The 23968-nt window shown below is 41.1% G+C and overlaps 1 protein-coding gene across 5 annotated transcripts in view; it reads right to left on the reverse strand.

Moving 5' to 3' along the window:
* Positions 1 to 23968, reverse strand: part of DPP10 (dipeptidyl peptidase like 10) — a 382740-nt gene that overhangs the window by 282236 nt on the left and 76536 nt on the right. Inside the window, exon 1 of one of the 5 annotated variants that reach the window (XM_083366997.1) lies at positions 5438 to 5548. The exons of the other annotated variants lie outside the window; for them this stretch is intronic. Within the exon in view, the coding sequence (XP_083223123.1) occupies positions 5438 to 5458 (21 nt within the window). The 5' untranslated portion in view covers positions 5459 to 5548. Of the gene's footprint in view, positions 1 to 5437; positions 5549 to 23968 lie in introns of those variants that run through there. 5 annotated transcript variants of the gene reach the window in all.

Here is a 23968-nt window from a genome sequence, read left to right on the forward strand (position 1 = left end):
CCAGCAGTGTGCAGCAGCAGCCAAAAAAGCTAATACAATCCTGGGCTGAATAAACAGAGGCATAGAATCAAGATCACGTGAAGTATTAGTACTGCTTTATAAAACCCTAGTAAGACCACACCTGGAATGCTGCAGCCAATTTTGGTCACCATATCACAAAGAAGATGTTGAGAGTTTGGAAAAAAAATTAGAGAAGAGCAACTAAGATGATCAAAGGCCTGGAGACTAAAACATACAAAGAACGGCTGTGGGACTTGGGTTTGGCTAGTCCAGGGGTAGGCAACCTCAGCTCTTTTATGACTCATGGACTTCAACTCCCAGAATTCCTGAGTCAGCATAGCTAGTCTAAAGGAAGAAACAGGGGAGACATAATAGCAATATTTTAGTATTTGAGGGCTGCCACAAAGATGAAGAGGTCATGTTATTCACCAAAGCACCAGAGGGCAGGACAAGAAACAATGGTTGGAAACTGACCAAAGAGAGAAGCAACCTGGAATTAAGGAGAAACTTGCTAACAGTGAGGACAATTAACCAGTGGAATAGCTTACCCCCAGAAATTGTGGGTGCTCCATCACTGAAGATTTTTAAAAAAGAGCCTAGACAGTCACTTGTCTGAAATGGTTTAGGTTCTCCTGCTTGAGCAGGGGACTGGACTAGAGGACCTCTAGACCTTAGATTGCAATAAGCAGGAACAACTCATTCACAAGGAAAAGGGGATCAGTAACTGATGTGTTTTAACTGATGAGTTTAAGAGTAGTATCCAAGGTAGTGAGTTAAATGCCAGCAAGATTGCAGGAAGAGGGAAGGGAAGAATTAAAACTTCCTGATCATGTAAAACTATATGCCAACTACAACTAGGCATGTACAGAAACACATACAATTTTATCAATGGATGAATAGGTATAAATCAGTAAATGTTGAGTGTAAGTATGGGGAAAAAAACCAGGAAAAGGGAGAGAAATTAGCTGAATCATAAGGTCTTTGTGGGTCCATGGGTCATTGATCCAGCTCAGCATATAAGACACCTCTTGTAATTTATTTTTTTACACAGCAAGCAAAGTCATGCTTGTAATTTCATTTCCAGGAAGTAATTCACTATAGCAAATTTCTTATGCCTCCACTTCCCTGCAATTTATAAGCAGCAATAAAGCAACGAAACAAGGTTGAGCTAAGCATATTTAGATAGGCATTTCAAAGCAAACTAATTCTCTGTTGGAATTGTAGCAACCTAAGTATGAACTAAATCTATGTATTGCTACTCCTAAATCTACTTCCTACTAAGAAATAAGTAAGGAAATTAATTATTTCAGCTAGCACTTTCTCTCTCAACTATTTTCTCCCTTGGACTCACCAGGTAAGTTCTTTCCTCTTTCCATCTTCTTCCATTTTTCCTTAAATCTATCTGTAATGAGTAGACCTGCTCCCCACCTCCTTGTACCTCTTCTTCCTTCACTGCATCTTCTCCTGAACCCCTCATTTATCACCACCTCAAAACTTGGCCCCAGGTTCCCCTGGAACCAATAATCCTTCAGAGCCAGCATTGTCATGGAAACCATTTTAGTTTGCAGGCCATTACCCTCCTTGTCTCTTCCTCCTTCTCCTTTCATAAATCTGGTTTTTTTTTTCAACTCTCCAGCTCTGTCCTCTTCTTTGCTAGCACAGCAGCCATCCCTTTTTCCTGTGAAAAACATGTTCTCAAGGTCTGTTATTAGCTAAAAAGAATGTTTTTGGGTAGCTGAATAAGTGAGAAGATAACAGAGAACTATGGGTGACTGCATGCTGTCACAAGGTGGCAGTCAACCTTGATCATCTGGGAAAGGAAAAAGATAAAATTGCAAGAAAACAGAAAAAAAAATCTTAGAAAATTCTATTATGCAAGGTGATCAGAAGGATGCATGAAGAAACTAAGTCTGAGATTATTTGAGTGACAAGTATGTCACTTATTCTTTGTTCTGCTTTTTAATTTCTTTAAAGCATTACAGAGTAGTGAGTTCTTGTCAGGGTTGATCTGGGTGAACCATCCAATGAGACACCAGTTGTTCTTATCTTTGGGAAATTTGAGAACATATCCATGCTACTCTATAATAACAATTCATTAATAATAATTTATTATTCTAGGTTATTAATACATTGTCTCTGAAATTATCTTTTAATCTACTAGCTTTTATCATCATGCTGTCCAATGGCATGATACATATATTGATTAAATAGAACATTTTTTGCCATTAATAGTGTTAGTGTACTAGAAATTGTACATTCAAGAGAGAATGCAATACTTCCCAGATTCTTAATAAATATTGGAACGTAACAGATAGATTTACAGATGTTCAGAACAGAAGATATTGGGAGGAGCAAAAGAGGGTCTTTTATCAATACACTTGTTTTGCATGCAAAAAGTGCTAGGTTTAATCACTGACTGTAATATTATGATATGATTTGATTTGATATACTGTAGTACAATATATGATATGATAATATTCATTCTCCAAATTAACTGTTGCTACAAGGGATGCGGTGGCTCAGTGGGTTAGGACGCTGAGCTTGTCAATCAGAAGGTCGGCAATTTGGCGGGTCGAATCCTGAGTGCCGCGTAACAGAGTGAGCGCCTGTTACTCGTCCCAGCTTCTGCCAACCTAGAAGTTCGAAAGCATGTAAAAATGCAAGTAGAAAAATAGGGACCACTGCGGTGGGAAGGTAACAGCGCTCCGTGCGCCTTTGGCGTCTAGTCATGCCAGCCACATGACCATGGAGATGTCCTCGGACAAGCGCTGGCTCTTTGGCTTTGAAACGGAGATGAGCACTGGCCCCTAGAGTCGGAAACGACTAGCACGCATGTGGGGGGGAACCTTTACCTTTACCTTTTTACTCATTAGAAGTTAGAAAGGTAGAAAACCCAAACTCTAGGCCAGTAAAAGGCAACTTTCCCTAATTTTAAAATGTATAGATAAAAAATATAACTTATGGAAATTCATGACGCTGCTAAACAACTATATATTAAACATACATGCATTTTAAGAACATAAAAAGTAGCCCTAAGTATTCTGGGAACATGTTACAGTACAGTAGTATAGACAATCTGCTGTTTAAATATGGGATATGTGTTTAGGTATAACTTTTTATATAGAATCATAGAATCGCAAATCTGAAAAGAAATTTAGTTTGTTGTGTTTTGCCATATAGTATCTTTTATATGGTTGTCTAGCTTCCAATTACATACATAGTAAAGGGACCCTCAGCATTTCCTTGAGTGATTTATTCTGCTGATAAACTTCTCTTACTATCAGAAAATTTACTCTGACATTGAATTGGAATCTGCCTTTTTGTAACTTACATCTAATATTCCATGTCCTACTTTCTGGAATGTTAAAGAGATCTTGATACTATTCTGTACAACATTGCTTTAGGCATCATCTCCCACCCCAGTCTATTCTTCTTGATGCTAAACTTTTCCAATTCCTTCATTCTCTTCACCAGATGAGTTTCTATTTCTTTTATCATTCTCACTGTCCTTTTCTGAATCACTTTCAGTTTTTATAAATCCTCCTTAAAGTTCATTATCCAAAATTGGGCATGGTACTAAAAGTGTGATCTGATTTATTACAGCATGGGTGTCAAACTCGCAACATCATGTGATGTGTCACGGTGTGTCACGACTTTTTTTCCCATTGTCGGCAATGGGTGGGTGTGGTTTTAGTGTGACACATCTGGCCTGCGGGTTGGCAGTTTGATGCCCCTGTATTACAGCACGAAAAGGAACTGTTACATCCTATGACATGAAAACTCTATTTGAGATGATATTGTTGTGATTCAGGGTCAGCCTGTGGGTTCGGCAGTTGGGTCGGACGACTCAGAGGAGGAGGAGGGGGGTGTTGAAGAGCTTGCTGATGAGAGCCCTCAGCCAGGCCCCTCCCACCTGGTCACAACGGAGACCCAGCTGTGTGAGCCTGACAGCGTGGATGAAGATGACCCACAGCTGGCCCTGTTCAGGGACGCCCGACGCAGGAGGCAGTCAATCAGGAGTAAACAGAGGAAGGCAATGGTGCACCTCGGAAGGAGGCAGAGAGAAGCCACACCCTGAACTGTATAAAAGGGGAATGCATGGGAGGGCTGGTTTGCTGAAGGCAACCGCTTGAAAAGCTCCTGTTTCTTGGTTCGTATCTTGTTCTGTTTGTTTTTGTATTCATAAATTTGGCAGGCTTAATTCCAGCCTCTTGCCTTCTTGTAAAAGGGATTGTCCCTGCCTTTTCTGCAGGGCCGGTAGCAGGCTGGTACAGAACAGATATAGCTTAAAATTGTGTTTAGCTTTCCTGTGGTCACATCAGATTGCTTTTTCTTTTCTTTTTCTTTTCTTTTCCTTTTGTTTTTTTGCCTCTGAGTCAATCTTAACTCTGGTGACTATACGGACATATAGTTTTATAAGTGGTTTGCCATTAGGTTTTTCTTAGGGCTAAAAGAGAGTGACTGGCCCAAAGTCACCTAGTTGGCTTTTGTTCCTAAGGAAAGGCTAGAACTTGGATTCTCCCACTCTTGAACCACTGGATTCACCACTAGAACAAACTGGCTTACCCTATGGCTGATTTTGAACAGTAATTGTAATAAATTATTACTTGAATATCATGTTCACAAATACTGTTAACAAGCCAGGTATCCCTCATCTTATATGTATGCATTTATTTAGTTTCCAAAATGAAACATTTCAGATTTCTCTCAAGTTCCGTTCTACTACTTTTAGTTTATTGTTCAGACCTCTTGGGAGGGTCTCCAATGTGTTCTAAAATATTTGTTATCCTATCTAATTTTGTATCATTTGCATATTAGATAAACATTCCTTCTATCTTTTCATTAAAATCATTGAAACTTGTGGAAGAGTACAGGAACCAGAACTACACCTTGTAACACCTCAATTAAAATCTTACTGCATTTTTATGGGTATGGTATTTTTAAGGCAAACAGGTACTCCCTTAGCCATCATACAATGTGATCCACATTGAAGAAGGTTCATAATCAGAATTTCTTAAAATACTTTGTCAAATATTTACTTAAAGCTAAGGTTGTATTTACTATATTATTCTTTCATTTTGTTGATCTGCTTTTCATACTGAAGATATATCTGCTTATTCTTTAACAATATATAGCCCATTGCCCACCAGACATTCTATTTTGATGTCTATATAGATTTAACTGATCTGTCTCTATGTAAAAGAGTGAATGGATGGGGAATCTGGCATTTAAAAATACAACAATATTAAAAATTCATCAGAAGAACATCTTATTCTGGCCTTCTCTATCCCGTTGAACATCTACATTTTTCAGCCAAAGATTTCAAAGGGCAATACCAGACTATAAGTGCTGAAATACAATTTATAATTATATTTTGATGTTATTCCATCTAAAGGAAAGTGTTATCTTGTGGTGCAGAAGTGGAACTTTAACTCACCCAATGGAACTTTCCCTGCATTTCCACTTCAACAACAATGAGAGCAAGAGATCTACAGGAAAAGGTTCATCTGGTGGGCTGGTAGTAATTCCATTTGGTGGGTGCTCATCTTTAAATACAAAACAGAGTGCAACAGTAGAAAAATTGCATAGTGTATATGCATAATCCATTGCTGTTATTTCAAACTTTTGTAAGGGGTGCAAGAATATATCAGAAGCATTCTAGGGGTGCGGGGTATAGAAAAGTTTGGGAGCTACTGATCTAATTTAATCCATGATACTTTTAGTCTATATCTAAAATGTGTTTTAATGTTCCATAAGACACTTCCTTGTTGTTTTTTTTAAATAATATGAACCAGAATAGTACAAATAACAAGTTAGGATATTCTTCATTACAGTTTTCTGCATGTTTATATGTGCTGATCATTCACGGCAATGATCATAAGTATGCAGGAAAAATAAATATTAGAAAAAATACCTTTTTTATTATTTTATTTTTAAAAACTATCTCTTTCTCTTCTAAAGCTTATTAAACATTGAGGATGACCGAACAATTAAAATTGAAACAGAGTATAATCATTTGAAATTATGAAAAGGCTTGTGCTATAAAACAGGCAGATAGCTAGAATAAAAATAAGATAAATTTAAAATTTCCTATAGAAAAGATGCCTTCCCGAATAAGGAATTATTTACTTTAAATTAGTCACTTTGGGTAGTGAGAGGGGCAGCATATGCAGTAAATTTAATAAGTAAAAATAAAATAAAACAGTAAACTCAAGTAATACATTAATTCAAAGCATAACAATAATCCTAGAAACATGGGGAGGCATGATGCAAGCATCATTAGTGTAACAAAATCCAATAGGTCTCCCCAGACATCCTATCCCAATATGTGGGAAAATCGCAACTTTTTTAAAAAAGGAACATCATCAGGATAGGAGGCAACCAGATTTCTAGAGACCTGTCAAAGGACAGGCCCCAAGGCAGAGCAGGCAGTCTTCCTCAATACTGAGAGATGCCATTGCTTGATTAACACTTTTGCCAATTCTTAAAGAGATAGATACAAACTATGGGAGATAGCTGTCTCTTTGTAATGTGTTATAGTTAATATTGTATAAAAATGGACCATATACAAAATAAATAAGGAGTTTTTAATCCTCACATCAATAATCCACTAGTGTGGATGACTTATTCCATATCACAAAGTTTTTGAGAACCAATTTTAATTGGTAACAATGAAACGAATTGATCTGACTATTAGACAAAAACAAATAAATTCCTAAATCCTTAATTTATGGAAATGGTCACAGTATGTGTTCAATACTTTTTGGCAAATTAAACCCCCCACACAAGATTTCTCTGTCTATTTGTGTTCAAATTATTTGTTTTCTTAATATCGTTGTAATAAAGACAAAAGTTTAATTTCATTCAACTGGCAACGATTTAATTCACCACTGACTCAATTATTTCATAAATGGTTTGGGGTGTAATATCGTTTTAATAGATAATCAGTTATCCAACAATTACGCTCTGTGGGGTGCTATAAGTAAGCATATTAGCAGATTATTCCTCTAATTTGATCAAGAAAGGCACATGGCAACTGTAGATATTCAGCTTGCAATATGGGCATATGGAGCAATATAGGAAAAGTCAATTTTGATCTGATATGGATACTTGGAATTCTATATTTATGAAGATTTATGAACAATCAAGGATAAAACATTAAATCATTCTATGATACATTAACTGCTTTTAGATTAATTTAAATTGAGGATTCCCTTCCACTGTCTGCATTAAATCCCTTCGTGTTGCACGTTTCTTGCTGTACAATATCTTTGCTTGATAGCATGACTGGTAACATTGATTGGAACTAACCAAGCAGGACTAAACCCTCTAGGAATATGTTCAGCTACCTTATATTGTTCCATATTTTTCAACACCAAGTTGCTACAACACTCCTTTACTCATTATTTGTCAGTGCAACAGCTGATAAAATGAAACTGTCAAAGTTGAAACCTGCTCTGAACCTTTTTTGGTATGTAGTTGTGTGTTAATCCTCCTTTCTGAATATAAGAATGTTGTGGTTGAAGAACTATCAGATACGTATATTAGACACAATGCCAAATCAGTTTCTAGTGAGGGCTGACATGAAGTCAGCATTTATCTTAGTTACTGCTAGATGTAATAAGTGGCAGGATGACATTTATCACAGCATGCATGGAGTCCCAGCAAATAATAATGCAGAAATGAAACATGTATTTTCTAGATGAAAGGAATCCCTGTTTTTGCAGCAATATATTAAAACCAATAAAATACTGCAATCTGAGGGGACAGTCTAGAAAAAGGAAAATATAAGATTGAAATTCTGGGCAATATTGTTAAGATTTTAAAAGGACAGAAAGGAAAAAAGGGAAACTATATACATTAACAATTGAAAAATAAATTATTCACCTATTCCTTATTTTACCATCCTTTATCACCTTCATCCATTAATAGTTCCCCTGTTTTCATCCACTATGTGTCATAAAATTCAGAAATAAAAAGACTGTGTCCACAATAATATTGGCTCTTGGATGAGAGAGAGCTTGAAGGACATATTGCAGATTTGCACTCTGTAGTTGCACAGTATTAAACTTAAGAGGAATAAGATCATTTAACATACAGAGATAAAAATGAATTGTAATACATTGGGTATAAAGGGTTGACTGGCAAAGCAAATAAGATCTTAACTTAATGACTGATGTTTTGATTCTATTTACTCCCTCATAACTCATGTATTTACTGTACCATATTGAATGGATAGCCAAACTACATATAAATATTTTATTCTATCTGTGGTGAAGCTGACAAAATTGTAGTGTTTGAAATGTAAAAATTGTGTCAGCATCTGTTATTAAACCTGTTTTGTGAACAACAATAATGAATTTTAAAAATTTCAGTAGGAGCTGCTAAAAAAACTAGGATTTTTTTTCCAGATAATTCCCTCTTGGCATCTGTGCTGTTAAGTTACATTGTTTTGTTTATTATTAGGTAAAAATTAATCCTAAGGACAAGATGTACCCACACTGTAATTCTAAATTCATACAGGAATGTTAACCTCATGAAATATAACATATTTACTTATCTACTGTGTTAAAAGCAGTTTGCTCCCTAACAAATGTATTTGGTTTGCAGTCTTATTTCACAATTTTGCACAATTCTGCTGTAAATAATCTGATTAAATTAAATGGCCTATATACTCTAAGACAGGGGTGTCAAACTGCCGGCCCATGGGCCAGTTGCATCATGTGGAGGCCACATCCACCCCAGCTCCAGCAATGCAAAAAAAGTCATGATACGTTGCAATATGTCACGTGATGCGGCGAGTTCGACACCCATGCTCTAAGACATTGTTTGTAGTCCTCGACTTACAACCATTCATTGGTGACCATTTAAAGTTACAACCAGTCCACACACATATGACCAAACACAGCATCACCGTGGTCATGTGATCAAAATTTAGGCACTTGCAACTGGCATGTGTTTACGACAATTGCAGTGTCTTGGGATCATATATTTATGCCCTGTATATTTATGCCCTGTAAACTGCCCTGAGTCCCTTTGGGAGAAGGGCGGTATATAAATCTCAATAAATTAAAATTAAATTAAATATGATCACCATGTGTGACCTTCCCAACCAGCTTCCAGCAAGCAAAGTCAATTGGAGAAGCCAGATTTGTTTCATGACCACGTTATTCACTTAAGATACACAACAAAAAAGATAATAAATGTGATCACATCTCACTTAACCTCCTTGCTTAGTGATGGAAATTCTGGTCCCAATTGTGGTGGTAAGTGGAGGATTACCTGTAACTTTAGCTGTCCTTGTATTCCAGAGGAGCTGTTTGTTTCTTTACCCCTTGTTGCATCCACAGTTTAATTCATGGTAGACTTTTGTATACTGCTTCAAAGGAGGCTCACACACAAAAATCAATACAGATTTCATGAAGGCTTTTAAAAGTAAAGCCTGAAAATCAAGATGAACTAAACCTGATCAATGATGTAAGCATGAGGTGTGGCCTTACTCAGTCCAACAATAGGCAGTTGCTCTATAGAAGGTCTCCACCTATTAAAATCTCCCCACATATCATTTGCTCCATCTTCCTGGAGCACAACAGCACGACAGAAACTTTTTTGCTGATTATTATTTTTATTAAACACTTTATGGAAAGAATATAGAGAAACAGAAATAAGTGACATGTAAAAGTAAAGGGTAAAATACAAGTAGTAGAACATGCATAAAAAAACAAAGGCTTTCAAATGCTATAAAATTGCAATTTCCCAATCTACCTCAAATTACGTATAAAATCATACACTATATCCTATCACTTTTCCAACAAAAAACTGCAAGTCTTTAAACTAAAGATTAAATATTATGCTTTAAACTAACGAAACACAGTATAAACCACTAACTAAAACTATAAACTACAATGGATTAATACTAAAAGACAAATTTTGGATATGGTACAAATCCACGACTTAAAGTATAATCCAAGAATTATTTCCTATTAACACTGAATTTTGTGACATGTCAGATACTTTGATGTATCCATAAAATGAATACCTTGCCCAATCTATTTATGTCACAACATCTTACAATGGAAGCAGATTTCTATTTACCCTGTAAATTTTACTTAAGCTTCATGTTTAATACTTCTTAACAGATTGCTTATTTTTGTAATGCTTTTGAGTCAGACTTAATTTTTGGCAACATCCTTCTTCCTAGGAAGGAGAGAGAATAACTGACCTAAATCAACCAGATGGCTTTGTCAGAACTAGAATTCATGGTCTCCTAGTTTTTAACTGAGTGATTTTAATTACTGCACGAAACTGGCACTCCTTTAACAAACATATCTTTCATTAACTGCTACCATAGCTTACAACCCATGGACTGGACATGGCCCACCACTCAGAATCACTTGGCCTATGATCAGAAAGGAAAGACATTTACCCAATGAAGTAAATATATTGAGAATTATTGACTTAGGATGTTTCCATTGTTAAGGTTTATTCAAGGTATTATTACCTTATAAATCACACCTAATAAATGTTCCTTATGGGTGTAATGGTTGCATCCATTAGTAAAAGACTTTTGGCCCAGGAATGCATTTTGCTAACTGGAGAGGAAATTACATTTCCCAATCCCATTTCCCCTGCCATTTCCTATATATCACCTCCCAAAAATGTTTCAGTAAATTGATGGATACTCTGGAGTACAGTGGATGTGAAGAGGGAGGATACGATAGAGAAGCAAATATAAAGTGCACCTACCTTCCCTCATTCTGTTATTAGGAGCAGTCTTTCGAACTAACCTGATGTTTTATTAAAAACTACATACCTCTGCAATCATGTGGAACTTTTTTGGGGAAAGGCATTATCCTTTTCCCATGTCTGTTAGTACTCGGCAGTGAAATATATTAAACTTTCTTCAGCATAGGCTTTAGCATAGGATTTGCATCCCATGAATCTATTGACCTACAATTCAGTTACAGCGGAGGTGTCCAACCCTGGCAATTTTAAGAGCTGTGGACTTCCGCTCCCAAAATTCCTCAGCCAGCCATGCTTGTTGGGTTATTCTGGGAGCTGAAGTTCACAAGTCTTAAATTTGCCAAGGTTGGACACCCCTGAGTTAGAGCAACAGCTGTTGTCTCTTATTTGGTCACACAGACTCTAGTTTTCCTCTAATTTCAGTATCCTTTGTCTTCTTCATATTAAATGTTAGGAAAAATTAAAACAAAAGGAAGATAACTTTCAAATTAGTAGCGAAATTTATTTTGTGCCAACTGGATGAGAAACCTAGTTGGAAGTGTGTGCTGATGTATTGCTTCAACAATCCTCTATTTCAAATATCTCATTTGAAATATGTTGGAAAAAAATAGTGCATTTAATTACCCTATGCAACATCATCACTGTCCTCCATTATCAAGAACTCATTTTACTTAAGTTTTTATTACTAGGATTGCTTTTATGGATACATTACATCTTTTATTATTTGTCTTTTTTAAAAGAAAATCAGAGCAAAAATGAGATTAATATAAACTAATGCAAATATGTTCCTGCCTGAAGAATCATGGAAACAATACTTTTGACAATTATTCTAGCTTGCATACAAACATCCAAGTTAAGAGTTTGGCAATAACAATTCTTAACCAAATGTACCATCAACATCCACAATTGCCTCTCTTTCAGAAATAATTCACAGACTAATTTAAGACACAATTTCATTGACATGATATTTACCTCTCATTAAATAAATAAGACATGCATTTGTATATAATATTTTATTATTATTTTACAAGAAAAAGACACCACCTAAGAAACAATGTTATTTTTGTTATTGAATTTAGCTACATTCAACAAAAATAAGAATCAATTGCACTGTCTATAGTTCCCCATGAAAACCACTATAATTCCACTCTGTTAAAAGCAAAGAGCATTTTATCTTTTCCAGGAGAAAACCCAGAGATGAAATTTCACACACATTCTTTTAATCAATGTAGTTTTGAATGTTCAGATGTGAACACAAATTGATATGTTTTTGCTATAAAATTTAATTTAATAATTACATATTTCTTAATCATCTCTGCAATGAGTTGAAGACACTTTTTGCCCAGACTATCAGAAATTGACATACCTTGGTCAAGATGAATATAACCTTTCTAAAGAGATAGTAGAAATTTTATAATGTTGTGAAATTTCCTTATTTATGCCACATTAATCTAGAAAAAGGCAAGAACAATAGGCAATTACAGATGTTTGGTCCAATTGTTAAGCCATATATGTGCAAGTACATTTTTTCATTATGACTTTGTTAGGACTTCTTTGCCTGCTTCCACCAGCACTAATTGAGCTTTATACTGTTTGCCATTGTAGGCAATCACAGCACACTGCTTACAATTTTTATCATACCTAGTTGGAATGCAGCCAGTTCAGATGGCTTGACAGAATAAATGGTGGTTGTGCAGTAGTAGGGAACAATGCCCAGCCCAAGTAAAAAAATGTATTCTAATAATGAGTGACAGCTGGAATTTATTAACACCTTTCCTTGACATTGAGTCTATATACCGTTTCTGTGGAATCAGTTCACTCTAAGTACCTGACTGATCCTGTCTTAATTTCTAAGAATTAAGAAAATCTTAATCAAAATACATATGAGTGTTACACTGTAAATGCAAATGGCTCCATAACTGATTGAAAATCAATAGTCAAACAAATGTGTAGAAATTTAGAAAGGGATGGAAGGGGAGGAAACTACTTTTAGCAGAAAATAGTTTCAATTACAGAATAATATGGCAAGATTCCAGTTCAAATTGTTTAATTAATTGATTTTTCATTCTCAGGCCATTTTCCTGCCAATATTATGCATGTTCTATGATGTTGTTTTCTTACCTCTCTAAAATTCCTGTACTACAAGATGTTTTACTGCTCCTATATTGGAAATACATTATATAATATATTATTAACTCTGTAAACTGTAATGTTTCTAGTACTAGGTATTATGCTTGAAGAAAATAGTTTGATTAGTTTCAGCTACATTATTTGTTAATCTCTGACCTGCAGACTGAATTCATACACTAAGGCTAATCCTAAAGTGCACCCACCAAATTGCATCACCAAAACCTGGTAAAATTTTTCATAGTGTGTTCTTTTCAGTCAAAAATAAAGAACACTTCAAATCCTCTTCAAACCGCAAGATGGCTGAACCATTGAAATCCACCTACTACGATAGAAACTTTTAATCATGAGTCCTTCTCCATTCCCTTCAGAGGCTAAATTAATTTTAAAAAACCCAAAAAGCAATATGGTCCCCCCAATATTGCGTCCCCGGGCTAATACAAAGTACAGATGGTCAGGTCACTAAATTGTGAAAGGTGCAAATCTTTGAAACATGTAATGAGACTTATGTTCCTACCTGGAACTTGACTGCTTTCCCAAATGCTCAGGGATTTGAATTTTCTCTCTATCGTGTTATAGATATTCATCCAGAGACAGTGGCTGACCTGGCTTGGTGCCATGCCATTTGCCTTCTCCTTGTGAAGCCTGAACTATATCACTAGTTTTCCCTCATGTAACATTTGTCTGTGGTTCACTTTATGAACTAAGATTGTCTTGAAAGCCCGTCTTATTTTTAAAAAAAAGGCTCAAAGAGCTAAACAGATATGTTTAACTATGTGTCTTTTTAAAATCAATATGCAAAGTATAAAGCACAATAAATTACGTACTGAATCCATAATATGCAAACTGCACTTTAAAAAAAGTTCTGAATGCTCACTCATGGGACAGGCTTCTTCAACACAGGCATAGAATCAAAATCATGTGAAGTATTAGTGCTGCTTTATAAATCCTTAGTTAAGACCACACCTAGAATACTACATCCAGTTTTGGTCACCACGTTACAAAAAACAATGTTGAGACTTTGGAAAAAGTGCAAAGAAGAGCAACAAAAATGATTAAAGCCTGGAGACAACAACATATGAAGAATGGATGCAGGAATTGGGTATGGCTAGTCCAGAGAAAAGAAGGAGTAGGGGTGACATGATAGCAGTATTCCAATATTTGAGAGGTCGCCACAAAGAAGAGGGGGTCAATCTATATTCCAAAGCATCAGAAAGCAAGAAAAGAAACAATGGATGGAAACTAATCAAGGAGAGAAGCAACTGGACTTAAGGATAAACTTCCTATCAGTGAGAACAATTAACCAGTGGAACAGCTTGTCTTCAGAAATGGTGGGTGTTTCATCACAGAAGGTATTTAAGAAAAGAGTGGACAGCCACATGTCTGAAATGGTATAGGATCTCCTGTTTGAGCAGGGGATTGGACTAGAAGATCTTTGAAGTCCCTCCCAGCTCTATTCTGATTAACTCTAAAAGTTGCATTATTTTTCCCTCCATTTTTTTTCTCAATGAAGTATCCCTTTCTCTTTTTATGAATCATAATCCTCACATCTTGCTTTTTCTATGTACAAATGTCCTTGTGTTTAATACAGAAATACCATTTTTCAAGGAAATGATATACCAGGGCACTTATTTAATGCTAATATATGCACACACATAGACACATTTTCCCTTTTTCTTTATTTAAAGGACAGTGTCACTTGGAATTATCAGTAATGTAAAGCAGTTGCAGCCTCACTGTTCAAGTGACATTATCAGTGATATATATATTTGACAAGAAGAATAGCAGAGCTAGAAAGCAAAATATTCTGCAGGGGGGGTGGGGAAACCAGTACAGAGTCCCATCTCAAAGAAGGCAGAGAGCTTCAGGTGATGAAAATCATCTGTATGTCCTCATTTTAAAATGGCCACTCCTAGCTTACATAGCATTTTGTCTTTCAAATTCAAATGTGACATTAGAAGATAGAATATATGGCATGATTTATATAACCCAAGTATTCCTAAGAGTGAATTATTTTAAAAGCATTTCTTATTCTTTGTCGTCTTCTTTTCCATTATTGTCTGCAAGGTGCCTAACTCTCAGTCATTTGGGAAGGTTAGTATATATTTCTTCAAAACATTTCTACCCCACTGTTGATTTTTTTTAAAAAAAGTATTTCAGATCAAATTGCACATATCCATGGGTGCCAGTCCCTGCCCTAAGGCTTTCTAGCTAAAAGACATCACACATAAGGAAAATGAGGGGGAGAGGGAAGAGGAGAAACAAAGACTCATGAGCCACTCACAGTTCTTACCATGCCCAGTTGGAATGCAAACAGTTAGTTAGTGTAACCTGATTTTTGTTATTATAAATTCTGGTTTCAAAAGACAGCCAGGGATTCTAGGTTTTCATATTCTAGATAGCTGGTGTCCATGGAAGGAGAGAGGAGGAACATTGTTATCCCATAAGAGCAACATTCACTTATGGGAGAATGGCAGGTTGTTTACACAAAAGAAACTAGAGTTCAAACTACAGGAATATCCAGAGGGTATCTGCTTCCATAAGAAAGGTTACTTACTTGGTTCCTGCAACTGCTCCATATAAAAATGTATCTGATAAAGCAGTGTTTCTTCTAATCTTGGTTACAACAATGAGCCACACAGTGAAAATTTCAACAGAAATACTTAAATATTTAATTTAATTTAATTTAATTTAATAATATTTATATACCGCCCTTCTCCCTGAGGACTCAGGGCGGTTCACAGGGCAGAATAAAATACTAAATACAAACGTTAAAACAAGATTAAATAATTGCCCATATTAAAACAGTTGGAATCAAGTTCAAAACGCCAAGTTAAAATTAAAACACAAGAATAAAAAACCCCACCAATCCCCATCAGGCTAGGCCGGCTTGAACAAACAGAAACGTCTTGAGATCGCGACGAAAGGAGCGAAGATCGGGCGCCATCCGGAGCTCTACCGGTAGCTGGTTCCACAGCTCCGGAGCGCCCACAGAGAAGGATCTCCCCCTGGGGACCGCCAATCGACATTCTCTGATCGGTGGCACCCTGAGGAGGCCCTCTCTGTGGGAACGCACAGGGCGCAGGGAGCTTGATGCCGGCAGCAGATGTTCCCCAAGGTTATCTGGTTATGAAATCAATTGAAGTAGACCTAATGCATGACTGTTGGACATCTTACAATAAGAAGTCACAGTCTAGCCCAGGGGTCGGCAACCTCGGCTCTTTTATGACTCGTGGACTTCAACTCCCAGAATTCCTGAGCTATGCTGGCTCAGGAATTCTGGGAGTTGAAGTCCACGAGTCATAAAAGAGCCGAGGTTGCCAACCCCTGGGCTAGCCCTTTGGTGAAAAACTGTTCTTTTTAAAAATTCTGGGGTTTTAAATGAATGGCTTTTAATGAAAACATTTTGAATTTGGATAGCCAAAAATTGCTTTGAATAAAACAGGTAGATAGGTCTGATACTTGGCCCTATGTAGTAAATATAAATATAATTTATATTTATTATTTAAATAAATATTAAAACTGTTAAGAACTTATCTCTCTCTATACTTAAGGAGCATAGAAAAAAAGAAGAAAAAGTGGTTTAAGGGGAGCAATATAAAGTATTATAAAAAGACATATGGCAGTTAGGTGGTCTTAACACTTGACAGCCAATTTGGTGCAGTGGTTAAGGCTAGAAACTGGAAAATAGTGAGTTCTAGTCCTGCTTTAGGTATGAAGCCAGCTAGATGACCCTCTCTCTAAGTCCTAGCAAGCAGGCAAGGGCAGACCACTTCTGAATTCTTGCCAAGAAAACTAGTTCAGGCATTCACCAGGATACTGATTTGAAAGCACACACACACACACACAAGTCTTAACCCAAACAAATCACTATACATTTCATAATATGTATGAGATGATAGGTGAACACGGGAGACAACTGTGCAACCTGTATAATAATCACTAGAAACGTGAATGATAGATGAGAATTTGAAAATGGCCTGCCTCAGTGTGTGATCGTCCCTGCTCAAAATTCTAGAACTGATATAGGAAGCTCATCTTTCTTTTTGCTTGTATCCTTTTGAAAATTCTGCTTCCTTAAATCTTTTCTTGTTTCCCAAAATCCCTTTACATTCTGAAGATAATTTTAAAGGCAGCAGTGGTAAAAGTGGCAGAAGGAATGATACAGATTTGTGAAAAGTAACCCTGCTTTGTCTCATCCAGACTGTTGCAGAGATCCAATTCAAATGGCACCAGGATTTCAAAATTTCACTCGCTCCTTGTACCGAAACAGAGTGACTGGAACAAATCTGAGAAATGGGCTGGACCAATATGAACTCTCCAATGGGTTTGAACTGGAAATAGATCTTTCTGCCCATAAATGGCATGATTATTTTAGTTTTCAGATTTGAGTATCACAACGTCCATTTCAAACTGAAGTGCCAATGCCTACAGAAGAGAATATTTGTAATTCAGGGTTGATCTGTTGACTCCCTGAGTTTGGTTGTTTTCTTGCAATTGTTTCATTCCCCGGCTGGGCAACATCATCATCAGCTCTTTGAAAAGATATAGTAATAGATATGCTGTTTCATAGATCTGCAATAGCATATATTTTCCCTGGGAGTTTTCATCCTAGCCTAGACCTTTGGCCATAAAAAAGTGTCTCTGCTTATCTATAGAACCTATCATCTTGGATAGTATGGAGAGCCTAGTATAGTATGGAGAGCATAGTATGGAGAGCCCAAGTCATATTCCATCTCTTCCCTTAAATTCTTGGCAAGCCTTTTTTCCTGGCAGGGTACCCTCTATATCAGACATGTCAAACACAAGGCCCGCGGGCCACAAACGGCCCGCCATATGATTGAATCCGGCCCGCACAACTCTCCCAGAAATTACAAAGGTCCGGCCCCCACCACCTTGGCGCCGGCCCGGCTGAGCACCTGCTCAGTAGGAGGCAAGTGCACGTGGGCTGGTGGAGCCCAGCAACATTTGCAGCTCGTTAGCCCCTCGACAGCTCATTGGCCAGAGCCCAGGCAGCCTCCTCCCAGTTCCAAAAAAAAAGTGGGACTAAAAAAATTCAATCGATCAATTCAAACTGCTCACAAAAAAAAAACAACTCTCAAAGTTCGAATTGATTGAATGAACTTCTTTGGTTTGTGGGACTGCCAAACTTCTTTGCTTCTTTGGACTGCACGTGGAGTCAACGGAGGAAGAAACAGGAGGAGTGGAAAGGTGAGTGGGACCTTTTTCTACTTGCTGTCCGGGTGGGGGTGGACAATCTCTGGTGAGGGGATGAGGCGCCCAGGAAGAAAGGCGGACTTGAGGAGGCCAGAGAAAGAGCTCTGTTACTTCTGCCGGCACGCTTTGGCGTTTCATCTCCTCGTTCGGGCGCTGCGGAGGGCGAGGCGAGGCGAGGCGCCCGGCCCGATCCTGCAGCGCCCCAGCCCAGACGCGCCTGCGGGAGGGGAGCTGAGCTGTTAATTTCCCCGTTCGGGCGCTGCGGAAGGCGAGGTGAGGCGCCGGGCCCGATCCTGCAGCGCCCCAGCCCAGACACGCCTGCGGGAGGGGAGCTGAGCTGTTAATTTCCCCGTTCGGGCGCTGTGGAGGGCGAGGCGAGGCGAGGCGCCCGGCCCGATCCTGCAGCGCCCCAGCCCAGACGCGCCTGCGGCAGGGGAGCCGAGCTGTTTCTTTCCCCGTTCGGGCGCTGCAGAGGGCGAGGTGAGGCGCCCGGCCCGATCCTGCAGCGCCCCAGCCCAGACACGCCTGCGGGAGGGGAGCTGAGCTGTTAATTTCCCCGTTCGGGCGCTGCGGAGGGCGAGGCGAGGCGCCCGGCCCGATCCTGCAGCGCTCCAGCCCAGACGCGCCTGCGGCAGGGGAGCCGAGCTGTTTCTTTCCCCGTTCGGGCGCTGCAGAGGGCGAGGTGAGGCGCCCGGCCCGATCCTGCAGCGCCCCAGCCCAGACACGCCTGCGGGAGGGGAGCCGAGCTGTTTCTTTCCCCATTCGGGCGCTGCGGAGGGCGAGGCGAGGCGCCCGGCCCGATCCTGCAGCGCCCCAGCCCAGACGCGCCTGCGGCAGGGGAGCCGAGCTCAGCTGTTTCTTTCCCCGTTCGGGCGCTGCGGAGGGCGAGGCGAGGTGAGGCGCCCGGCCTGATCCTGCAGCGCCCCAGCCCAGACGCGCCTGCGGCAGGGGAGCCGAGCTGTTTCTTTCCCCGTTCGGGCACTGCGGAAGGTGAGGTGAGGCGCCGGGCCCGATCCTGCAGCGCCCCAGCCCAGACACGCCTGCGGGAGGGGAGCTGAGCTGTTAATTTCCCCGTTCGGGCGCTGCGGAGGGCGAGGCGAGGCGAGGCGCCCGGCCCGATCCTGCAGCGCCCCAGCCCAGACGCGCCTGCGGCAGGGGAGCTGAGCTGTTTCTTTCCCCGTTCGGGCGCTGCGGAAGGCGAGGTGAGGCGCCGGGCCCGATCCTGCAGCGCCCCAGCCCAGACACGCCTGAGGGAGGGGAGCTGAGCTGTTAATTTCCCCGTTCGGGCGCTGCGGAGGGCGAGGCGAGGCGAGGCGCCCGGCCTGATCCTGCAGCGCCCCAGCCCAGACGCGCCTGCGGCAGGGGAGCCGAGCTGTTTCTTTCCCCGTTCAGGCGCTGCGGAGGGCGAGGTGAGGCGCCGGGCCCGATCCTGCAGCGCCCCAGCCCAGACACGCCTGCGGGAGGGGAGCCAAGCTCAGCTGTTTCTTTCCCCGTTAGGGCGCTGCGGAGGGCGAGGCGAGGCGAGGCTCCCGGCCCGATCCTGCAGCACCCCAGCCCAGACGCGCCTGCGGCAGGGGAGCCGAGCTGTTTCTTTCCCCGTTCGGGCGCTGCGGAGGGCGAGGTGAGGCGCCCGGCCCGATCCTGCAGCGCCCCAGCCCAGACGCGCCTGCGGCAGGGGAGCCGAGCTCAGCTGTTTCTTTCCCCATTCGGGCGCTGCGGAGGGCGAGGCGAGGCGCCCGGCCCGATCCTGCAGCGCCCCAGCCCAGACACGCCTGCGGGAGGGGAGCCGAGCTCAGCTGTTTCTTTCCCCGTTCGGGCGCTGTGGAGGGCGAGGTGAGGCGAGGTGCCCGGCCTGATCCTGCAGCGCCCCAGCCCAGACACGCCTGCGGCAGGGGAGCCGAGCTGTTTCTTTCCCCGTTCGGGCGCTGCGGAGGGCAAGGTGAGGCGCCGGGCCCGATCCTGCAGCGCCCCAGCCCAGACACGCCTGCGGGAGGGGAGCCGAGCTCAGCTGTTAATTTCTCCGTTCGGGCGCTGCGGAGGGCGAGGCGAGGCGCCCAGCCCGATCCTGCAGCGCCCCAGCCCAGACGCGCGTGCCCCTAGGAGCGGAGCCACTTCTGCGGAGCCACAAGAGTGAAGCAGCAGCCGCCCTCCTGCAATCTTGGGCAGTGCCCAGACTGGCTCCATCCCTCTTTCCTGGAGTTGCTTCTCCCCCTCCCCCGCATGTTCCCAGCCTGAATCACATGTCACTGGCCTCCTTTTCCGCGGACCATCCCTGCCAGTGCCCCCATGAGCCCCATCCCCTTGCCCCCTGGGTCCCCAAACCTCATTATGCTCAGTCTCTTGGTGGAAAATAAGTTGAAATCAATGGAGGGGTGCTTTGGGTTTCCCCCAAAGGACAGACTGACAGACCTTGAGAGAACTAACCAGCATTGCTTGCAAAAGCTAAATTTTGGATAGATATTTCAGGGATTTTGAACTCTATTTCTGGGCTTCATGGGCATAGGAGAGTTGTTGGGAAAAAATGGAGCAAGTGGTTCCTTGTTTCCTATTTGGGAAAGCTGGATGTGTCTTGATTTCCCCCCCCCCTTGCAAATATCAGAATCTGATCAGAAATGGAGGCTGAGTAGTTCTTGTGGCTGCTAGACCAGCTTCTGAGTGATGGTGGATTGCTGATTTTTTCCTCCATCCATACAGGATCTCTTGCATAAAACATATAATTTCAATTGTATCAAAGAGGGCTGCTTTCTTGCTTTCTCTCCACAGATGCTGTTATGTTGCTAAACCTACTCCAAACATCTGGACTTGCAGCATCTTAGGATACCTACCTAGTGTGCTCACAACTGCTTGCCTCACACAGTACCTGAGACTTTGAGCTTTCTGTCCAGTCTCATCCATATATTTATCTGCAGGGAAGAAGACCTGCGTGCCAATATTTAAATCCCCCAAAATGGCCAAACGGAAAGTGGACTTTGAAAAAAGATGCTTTCAAAAGAGGTGGGAGCCAGAGTACCTGTTTGTTGACATTGAAGATAAGGCTGTGTGCCTTGTTTGTGGAGCTACTGTGGCTGTATTTAAAGAGTATAACTTGAGACGGCACTATGAGATGAAGCATCAGGACAAGTACAAAAACTTGAACATGGAGCAGAAAGCACAGAAGGTGGAAGAGTTGAAAAAGAGCCTGATGTCACGGCAGCATATGTTCAGAAAAGCAAAATCACAAAGTGAAGCTGCTGTGAAAGCTAGTTTTATAGTGGCAGAAGAGATAGCCAAATCAGCCCGGCCATTTACAGAGGGGGAGTTTTTGAAGCACTGCATGATTAAAGTGTGCGAAGTCATGTGTCCAGACCAAAAGCAAGCTTTTTCAAACATAAGCCTAAGCAGAAATACTGTTGTTGATCGGATATGTGAGCTTGCCACTGATTTGCAAGGACAATTGGTTGAAAAGGGAAAAGAATTTATTGCTTATTCCCTTGCTGTGGATGAGAGCACTGACGTCTCTGACACAGCACAGCTGACAATCTTCATCCGTGGAGTGGACTCAGGTTTATGCATTACGGAGGAGCTTCTGGATATAACATCACTGCATGGCACTACCACAGGGAAGGACATATTTGAAGCAGTATCCAAAAGTATACATGACATGAAACTACCCTGGGACAAACTTATAGGACTCACAACAGATGGAGCACCTTCAATGTGCGGGGAAAAGAGTGGACTAGTAGGAAGGATGCGAGACAAAATGAAGAGTGAGAATTGCACAGGTGAGCTGACAGCATATCACTGCATTATACATCAAGAAACACTATGTGGCAAAGCCCTGAAAATGGACCATGTAATGCACACTGTAACAAAGACAGTTAACTTTATAAGAGCCAAAGGTTTAAATCACCGTCAATTTAAGACTTTTCTTGAAGAAATAAATTCTGAACTTGGTGATCTCCCTTATCACACAGAGGTGCGATGGCTAAGTCGAGGGAAAGTGCTCAACAGATTTTTTGAATTACGCATGGAAATTTGTCAGTTTATTGAAAGCAAAGGAAAAGACTGCACAGAATTGAAGGATGAAAAGTGGCTGTGTGAATTAGCATTTCTATGTGACATTACTAATTATCTCAGTGCACTAAACCTACAGCTTCAGGGACGGGACCGTGTGATCACAGACATGTATGATGCTGTGAAAGCTTTTCAAGTAAAGCTGCGACTGTGGGAGACTCACATGCAGCAAGGAAACTTGAGTCACTTTCCCAGTTGCCAAACAATAAAAAACCAGGTCTCCACCACTGCCTTCTCAAATGCTGAGTTTGCTAATAAACTGAGCACACTTCAAATGGAGTTTACACGTCGCTTTGCTGATTTTGAAAAACAGAAATTCAGTTTTGGACTGCTCAGCAATCCATTTTCAGTTGAAGTGGAGAGTGCTCCTGTAAATATCCAGATGGAGTTGATAGAACTCCAATGTAACAGCACACTGAAGGGAAAGTACGATTCTGTAGGACCCGCACAGTTCACCAGGTTCATCCCTGAAACAATGCCCCAACTCCGCCTACAAGCTGCTCGAATGCTCTCCATGTTTGGGAGTACATACCTCTGTGAGCAACTTTTCTCTGTCATGAGGGTGAACAAAAGCGCACACAGAAGTCAGCTCACGGATGCACACCTCCACTCTATCCTGAGAGTATCCACCACTCAAAACCTATCCCCAAACGTGGATGAACTTGTAGCCAGGAAAAGATGCCAAACATCCAGTTCGGACAAAATGGCATGAGAACTAAAAAGCTTGTTTTTTTCTTTGTTTTAAATGTGTTTTTGCAGATTTATTTGAAATAAATAATTTATTTGTTCATATTTGAAATTTTATTCCTTTTTGCCCCACTCTTAGGCATAATACACTTCTGAACTAATATGATACAATGGTCCTACATGCAACTGGCCCTTTGAAGGCAACCATGATGCTTGATGTGGTGAAAGTTTCCAGGAAGCAGTTTCCTCCAACTTCTTCTGCCTTGAAAGATCTCTGGAGAGGAGCATGCAGGACTGGGAAGTGCTGCTCCCCTGCCTCCTCTTGCTCTCCAGAGATCTGTCAAGGCAGAAGAAGGAAACCCCCCACACACACACACAAACACACACACACACACACACACTTCAAGCTTGGAGACTAGGAGGCTATCTATATCTGAGCTAACAAACTACCAATCATGCCTGGGCTTGGGAAGAAGGCCCTTTCCATCCTCTGTGGATAAAAGCCCCTAAACGTGGAATATAGTGCGTGTGTATGTGCACATGCTTGGCTGCAGAAGTTTGGGGAGGTGAAGAGCTTGTGGGGCAATGACATGTCCCCACATCAAATTAGCCGGTGCAACTTGTTCTCTCCTGATCCAGGTATCTCGAGTCAGCTGCGCTGAGTGAGTAGCATTGAGATGACCACGCCCACTTGGTCACGCCCACTTGGTCACGCCCACTTGGTCACGCCCACTTGGTCACACCCACCCGGCCCCCCGAGGGCAGCCATAATGCTGATGTGGCCCTCGATGAAATTGAGTTTGACACCCCTGCTCTACATGTACCCAAATGCTGCAGTTTTCCCACCCTGTTTTAGTCAGGAGTTTCCTGTTCTCTGCTCAAACTGGAAATTGATGATATTTCAAAATGATTTATTATTAAAAATAGTTATTAATATATAAAAACAGCTGGTGGTTTGGTACTCAGAAGGTTAGCCTTCAGTGAGTATATTAGTGAAATGTACCAAAATGTTTTAATCCATAAAACACCTGATCCATGAATAATTTAGAGATTAACTTTTACAGACATAATCAACACATGAAATACACATCCTCAGCTCCAGGTAAATACGCATCATACAGTAGGCTACCTACTTCTGTCA

Source organism: Vipera ursinii (genome assembly GCF_947247035.1).
Source record: "Vipera ursinii genome assembly, chromosome: 1".
NCBI classification, from domain to species: Eukaryota; Metazoa; Chordata; class Lepidosauria; order Squamata; family Viperidae; genus Vipera; species Vipera ursinii.